This window comes from Lolium rigidum, chromosome 2 (genome assembly GCF_022539505.1).
Source record: "Lolium rigidum isolate FL_2022 chromosome 2, APGP_CSIRO_Lrig_0.1, whole genome shotgun sequence".
Lineage (NCBI taxonomy): Eukaryota > Viridiplantae > Streptophyta > Magnoliopsida > Poales > Poaceae > Lolium > Lolium rigidum.
In genome coordinates this window covers 48310826-48318106 of record NC_061509.1, presented here as the reverse complement: position 1 = coordinate 48318106, position 7281 = coordinate 48310826, and the positions used below count along the sequence as shown (strand labels likewise).

The 7281-nt window shown below is 46.9% G+C and overlaps 1 protein-coding gene across 1 annotated transcript; it reads left to right on the top strand.

Moving 5' to 3' along the window:
• The first annotated feature begins 2666 nt into the window (after positions 1-2666).
• LOC124686382 (subtilisin-like protease SBT3.8) lies at positions 2667-7074 on the top strand. Its single transcript, XM_047220340.1, has 10 exons — positions 2667-2754; positions 2855-2946; positions 4162-4259; positions 4343-4504; positions 4606-5219; positions 5409-5476; positions 5568-5834; positions 5923-6040; positions 6151-6322; positions 6411-7074. The coding sequence occupies exons 1-10, from the start codon at positions 2677-2679 to the stop codon at positions 6947-6949; spliced, it is 2208 nt and encodes a 735-aa protein (XP_047076296.1). The 5' UTR covers positions 2667-2676; the 3' UTR covers positions 6950-7074.
• The last annotated feature ends 207 nt before the right edge of the window (positions 7075-7281 follow it).

Genomic DNA, 7281 nt, shown 5'->3' with positions numbered 1-7281 from the left:
AAAAGTGATTTGATCCCTCTTAACTTGCACGAAGAAGAAGCAGATACTTTCTACGTAAATTTTGGGCTGCAAAATCAGGGAGTTCCCTCTTAAATATCTGGGTGTTCTACTACATTATAGTAAAACTGATCGCTGATGTCAAGTATTTGGCAGCATGCTTTCCCTCCCTAAATTTTTTTTTTCGAAGATGAACCATAATATATTACGCAAGCAAGCCACCACACGAAAAACTTTCCGGTCTCCTTCGATATCCTGGTAAGAAAAAGAGTGCGTAGAAAACTTGTCGTTCTATGTATAACTAGTGACAATCAAGAAAACACAAGCATGTCAATAGTTTCGGAGAAGAACAAGCGATGGACGTTTTCTCGCCACTATGTCACTGCTTCGTCCTAAACCTGTGACACGTGTCACCAGTACACGTCATGGAGACCAGTTCACAAGCTACATCAGACGATCGTTTTTTTGCCCGTCAATGGTTCGGGTTACCACCGGCGGACTTTCGTTTTCGCGTCATGCGAGCAGTTGCGGCTATAAGCCTTTTCCCATTAGTTCTATAGCTTGATCGGCTATCACGCGCTTGTGGTGGACGCAAAGGAGGATTCGCAGGAGCTCCACCGTCGGACGGGCGGATTCTAGCCATGGAATACAATGAGCGAACCCTAGCGGCGCGTGCAAGAGGCGCCACCAATGAAAACAAAGAGCCACGGGGAACTGGCTTTGGAATCCCTTGTTAGGTATCATGTATGTTTCTCAAACTCTTTTTTTCTACGATAGCAAAACACCTAAGCCCTTATGGCCCATAGTTAGATTTCACACTGTGAGGCCTTATGCGCAAACGGCCCAAAATTTTGAATATTTCTGGATCTTCGTCGCCCGCTTATCAGGGATCATCGTTGCCGGCGATTGACCAGCTGCCAGGGAGCACCTGGATTTGCCAGACGGCTAGGATGTAGATTTTTCTTCCTCCGAACTCTCACTCAGTCACGGGCATTGAAATTTTCAAGTAAAAAACTATAGCTTGAAGGACTAGGAATTTAAACACTCTCGCCAGCGGCAATAGGGATGACAGCAACGATCAACGGCATCTGATCTTGATGATCCGCCGGGGGAAAGAGCCATCCCAATGCCGCCGATCATTGTAAAAGCCGAGTAGGCAAACGTTTAACTTACCTTGAAGAGTGACTGGGACCTTCTTCGTGATGAAATCCAGTTGGCCGATGATGGGTGGGATGGAGGCGAGGCGCTGACTTCTCCTTCATCATCGCTATCTCCAGCGGAAAGGCACCAGAACTTGCCACCCTAGGAGGTAGGAACGGCATCGTCAGGGACGTCGCATGTGTCACCTGCTACGTCGCCCCTCATCTCCTCATAAAAATATAAAAATGATGAGCCATAGTTCATAGGTTTAATACATAAAGCCTCTGTTTGGGTTAGGTTTAACAAATGTGAATGTAATTTTTCGATACAGAGAAAGGGTTTAGGATCCCCTGTCTCCCCTTTTCTATAATTTGGTGTCTGAATTTCTTTTCCAAATGCTCTCTATAGCTGCTGAGAAAAACCTTATTTCTAGGTTTTTGTCGAATTTTAGGCCTGGGGTATCATCTTGCAATACACTGATAATACTCTCATATTTCCGAAAAAGATTGTGAGGCAGCCATGAACTTAAAATGATTGCTATTTGTTTGAACAGATCTCAGAAATGAACTTTCATAAAAGTGATTTGATCCCTCTTAACTTGCACGAAGAAGAAGCAGATACTTTCTACGTAAATTTTGGGCTGCAAAATCAGGGAGTTCCCTCTTAAATATCTGGGTGTTCCACTACATTATAGTAAAACTGATCGCTGATGTCAAGTATTTGGCAGCATGCTTTCCCCTCCCTAAATTTTTTTTTCTGAAGATGAACCATAATATATTACGCAAGCAAGCCACCACATGAAAAACTTTCCGGTCTCCTTCGATACCCTGGTAAGAAAAAAAGTGCGTAGAAAACTTGTCGCTCCATGGTTTTACTCGTGGATGCGGCACATTACCTCGTGAGAGCTACTGAACTTTCTACCATCTGTATCTATGTATGACGGTGATACTGCTGAGGTTGCTGAAACACTTTGCGATGATGCGATGAATTAATATAAAGTGCCTGACGTTTTTCAAAGAAAAAGAAAGAAAAAAAAAGAGAAGCCAAACCAATCTTTAGCCGTGGAATGTTTCAGTGAGTCCAAAGTCCAATACAAAATTTACCAAGTATTTGAAATACATGCCGTGTTTGTCAACTTTGTTACGCATTACCTACTGACGCGTATTTAGATAGTCTATCTAGACCGCCATCCAAGCCGCGTGCGTTTTATGCCTGATGCCCAGCCGGAGCTTTCTCTAGAAGTCGATCTCTCAGGTCATTACATCAGTGTCCGGTGTGCTACTTGGTTGTTTAATCGTAGCGGACCAGATCAAAGCAACATAAGGCAGCTTCTTTCTTGAAAAGGCATGGTGCATCCTCTAATGACATTGATCCAGTCTCTCATAGTCTCGTTCACGTGTGTCACCTAACAATACGTGAACAAGTTCCTTTGAGCTGCTCTTTTGCACCCCTTGGTCATTCCTGGCTGCTTGCTATATATACATACCATACAGACAAACCAAAGAACATAAGAACATAACATTCTTCTCCAAATCGAACATGGATTTGAGAACAGGACTCTGTTGTGCTCTGCTACTTGTGGCACTGTTGCCTCTTTCAGCTAATGCCTCGAGCAAAGTAAGATACTTTCTCTTTGTTCAGAAGGTTTATCTTTTGCATAGTTTCCGCAATTACCCGGCTTATTCTTTCTTAACGACTTTCTGCATCGAAATCTCAGCTCTACATAGTGTATATGGGGGATAAGAAACATGATGATCCATCCGTGGTCACCGCGTCGCACCACGACGCACTAACATCTGTTCTTGGGAGGTACACGTACTAGCCTGTCATAATCCCCGATACATATAATTACAACGAAGTAGAAGTGAAGTGCATAGTTTACAGCTAACATGTTTGTTTTACCTCGCATGATCCCTCCGTGCGGCGGAAGGAGGCTAGCCTCCGCACGGGGGGGATGGCCCCGGACCGTGGAGGGTGGTGGCGGCGCGGCCCCTCGCCGGGAGGCCGGTGATGGTGGCGGCGGCATGGCCTTGATCTGGGGGCGCAGCTCTCCTCTTCCTCGTCGCGACCTTCGGGCGGGCGGTGATGGGGGCGGCGTAAACCCGGAACCTGGCGGCGCGATCCTCTCCTTCCGTCCTAGCCTCGGCATCGCCGGGCCAGCGGTGATGGAGACGGATCTCGCACTGCTCCTCCTCATGGTTTGGGACCACGGCACCAAGGGCGGCGGCCCTGGATGGCGGTGGCGCCGTCGACCTGGTGGCAGGTGGCGGGCGTGGTCCTAGGGTCTCTCTTGCGTGAAGAGGAAGACCTACCGGAGGCCTGGACTCGTGATCTAGCCGGAGTGTTGAGTTCCGGAAGGCTCCGCCGGCGAATGTAACAGTGCTTTGTGCCTGGAGTTTGCTGGATCGGTGGTATTCGGTCGTGCGCACCCATGCTTTTATTCCGACCGTTTGGTCTGGAGGGAGCGGCGCGAAGCTCTTTTTCTGTGTTGACATCAAGTGACTATGGATCCATGATGAAAGTCGGAAGAAGAGAAGTACATGAAGGCCGGAGGGGAGGACTAGCTAAGGGAGGTTCAAGTCTTCGCGCTGTTGAGGGACTTGCTTGGTGTTCCGGGCCTCAGAACAGCGGTATGATAGTGGGGGCGACAACATATGTGAAGTTCAGAGTCCTACCTTTCAGGGTGAAATCCCAAGGTCTGGCCTTAACTGGTTGTGCCTGGCAATGACCTTGTTGGAGGCATTGTTTTGAGAGTGGGGACTATCTTCAGCCTTCTTGGAGGCGTCGTTTTTGGAGAGTCTGTACTTCAGGTGTTGTCTTGGCGGTGGATGTATTGTTGTTGTTAGGCCCGAGATACTATAGCGGGACTTTTATTTCTTAGTTTTCTTTTCCTTTTTTTGGCTGTGTGCATCCGTAGTGCCATTAGGGTGGTGCGTTGTTGCAGAGGCTGGGTGTATTTGATATCTTTTTGATATTAATATATTCCCTTTATCGAAAAAAACATGTTTGTTTTACCTGCGACAGCAAGGACGAAGCCTTGAAGTCTATAGTTTACAGCTACAAGCACGGATTTTCTGGATTCGCGGCAATGCTCACGGAGTCTCAAGCTGAGGCACTAGCAAGTATGTAGATGTCGATCCTGAGATGGGATCTTTGTATTCTACATACATGATAAATGTAATCTAATCAATTATTCTGAATGTAGAGTTCCCTGAAGTTATCACTGTGAAGCGTAACACTTTCCACAAACTGCACACAACTCGGAGTTGGGACTTTCTTGGCCTTGACTATCAACCACCACAACAATCCGGCCTCCTCCAGAAAGCTAAGTATGGTGAAGATGTTATCATCGGTGTCGTGGATACAGGTTTGCCATTCCATCTCAACTTTAAATCCAAAACATGAGAAAAACTAGAGATTGGGCACCAATTGACCCGATGCATACGCATGTGTCATTCTGTTCAACAGGCATATGGCCTGAATCACGAAGCTTTAATGACAGAGGGTATGGCCCTGTGCCGGCACGGTGGAAAGGGAAATGCCAGACCGGCGAGCAGTTCAACACGACGAGTTGCAACAGAAAGATCATTGGGGCGCGGTCGTACCATCGTGGTATTAGTGCTGAGTCGCTCAAGAGCGACTATAACTCACCTAGGGACATCAACGGCCACGGCACGCACGTCGCCTCGACGATAGCTGGTGTGGAGGTGCAAGGCGTGAGCGTAGGGGGCCTAGCCTCCGGTGTGGCACGCGGTGGGGCGCCACGTGCACGGCTTGCTATCTACAAGGCGTGCTGGGAGGGCGATGGTTGCCCTGACGCTACGGTCCTTGCGGCTATCGATCATGCCATACATGACGGCGTGGATGTGCTATCACTCTCGCTAGGAGGGTTCGGTCCTGAGTACTCCGGGACGCTGCACGCCGTGCAGAGAGGGATCTCGCTCGTGTTCGCCGGTGGGAACGATGGCCCTGTGCCGCAGACGGTGACGAATACCGTTCCTTGGGTCACCACGGTGGCAGCTAGCACAATTGATCGGGCTTTTCCAACAGTGATATCGCTCGGGAATAACGAAAAGTTGGTGGTAAGTACAATCAATTGCACTCTAGCATGCACAGATATATAATTTTAATATAGTTTTAACAAATTAACTTGACTTGGCTAGGGTCGTTGAGACTAGCGACAAATAAATTGTGCTTAAACACAAATCCTTCCCGAAGCTTTTCTTAGCTCGTTTATTGACTTCTTAATGTGAGCTTGTTTTCAAACGCAGGGGCAATCTCTTATGCACAATGCGTCTCTGATCAGCAGCGACTTTAAGGACCTAATTTATGCGAGGAGGTAAATGAATTAAGACAGTCACTTGACACATTTATTTCGTAGTAAATCACCATTGAGTCATCCCGAGCTAATATATATTCCTTCTGTGCAGCTGCAGCGCGGAGTTCGTGGCGTCGAGCAACGTCACCGGAAAAATCGTCCTATGCAGTGCACCAGCGCAAGCAAAATTCAGGCCGCCCAGGATAGCATTTGGGGATGCCCTCAATCAAACCTTGATGGCCGGCGCGAAGGGCCTCATCTTTGCACAGTACACTACCAACCTCATGGACAGCCTGGCTGGGATTGAACGCATTATGCCCGTCGTGCTGGTGGATTTTGAGATCGCGCAGAGACTCATATCGTATTTTGACAAGGCAGGGTGAGAGCTCAACTGTCTGAAAGAGGATGAACGCGCGTGTTTTATTTTCCTTTCTCTAAGTATTCACGTGTGTCTAATGGAATGCTAGGAGTCCGGTGGTGAAGTTCTCCCCTACCATGACCGTTGTTGGAGACGGGGTGTTGTCGCCGAGGGTTGCCTCTTTCTCCTCGAGAGGGCCAAGCCTAGCCTTCCCCGGCATACTCAAGGTATACACCAACGTCACACATAAAAATTGTTCAAAATATAATATCTGCAAACAATTTACTCATTACATCCCCATCTAGCCTCTAAAACATGTATCTTTATGTTTGGACAGCCTGATATAACAGCACCCGGAGTCAGCATCTTGGCAGCCAGACGCGACTCATATGTTTTGTATTCCGGGACATCCATGGCTTGCCCGCATGTGTCGGCGGTCACCGCTTTGATCAAGTCGGTTCACCCTGACTGGTCGCCTGCCATGATCAAGTCCGCCATTGTCACCACAGGTACACAACGAAAGCACACTGAAGTTCTAACACATAAAATCAACATATTTTATGACTAACACAGGCCGTTCCTTTGGATCCCTTGCAGCATCGGTGACCGATCGTTTTGGTATGCCGATACAAGCAGATGCGGTCCCGAGGAAACTGGCCGACCCATTTGATTTTGGTGGTGGCCACATCAACCCAGACAGGGCTGCTGACCCTGGTTTAGTATACAACGTGGATGCGAAGGAGTACAATAATTTCTTTAACTGCACTGTCGGATTATTAGATGGTTGCGACTCCTACCAACTAAATCTTAATCTCCCTTCAATCGCCGTGCCGAACCTCAAGAACCAGGTCACTACATGGCGCACTATCACGAACGTCGGGCCGGTGGAAGCAACTTACCGAGCGGTTGTTGAAGCTCCAGCAGGAGTAGCCGTGTCCGTGGAGCCATCAGTGATCAGTTTCACCGCAGGTAGTAGTAGAAGCGCGACGTTTAAACTAACGTTTACGGTGAAGCAAAGAGTGCAAGGTGGGTACACATTTGGTAGTTTGACATGGTCCGACCAAAGTACGCACTCAGTAAGAATTCCTATTGCTATACGGACCGTGATACAGGACTTTGTCGCAGATACATCTTAAGTTCATTTGTTCTCGCGTGTTTATCTTGAATAAAAGTTGGGGCAACTCTGGATATGTATTTATTTATTATTATTTTACACGAAATTCTTTACATGAATATAATATAGAAGTATATATTTTCTCAAGAGATTGTTTCTCCCATTTCAGTATGTTGGTGTCAAATACAATAATTTTTTTATATTAGTTCACAACACGGCCTGACTTCACAATTTTTTTTGTAGCATATTTTCTTCAAATTTTTAATTCTCTAATCATTTCAATTAACTATTTAAACAATAAATGTATGTATATTGTTATAAACAACCTCGTTTTATTGCAGCTTATTTAATTAT

Excerpts from the sequence above, each read along its gene's own strand:
- LOC124686382 (XM_047220340.1), top strand. The coding sequence starts at position 2,677 with ATGGATTTGAGAACAGGACTCTGTTGTGCTCTGCTACTTGTGGCACTG. Across the intron at positions 2,947-4,161 it reads CTAACATCTGTTCTTGGGAG|CAAGGACGAAGCCTTGAAGT; the intron begins GTACACGTACTA and ends TACCTGCGACAG. Across the intron at positions 6,323-6,410 it reads GTCCGCCATTGTCACCACAG|CATCGGTGACCGATCGTTTT; the intron begins GTACACAACGAA and ends GATCCCTTGCAG.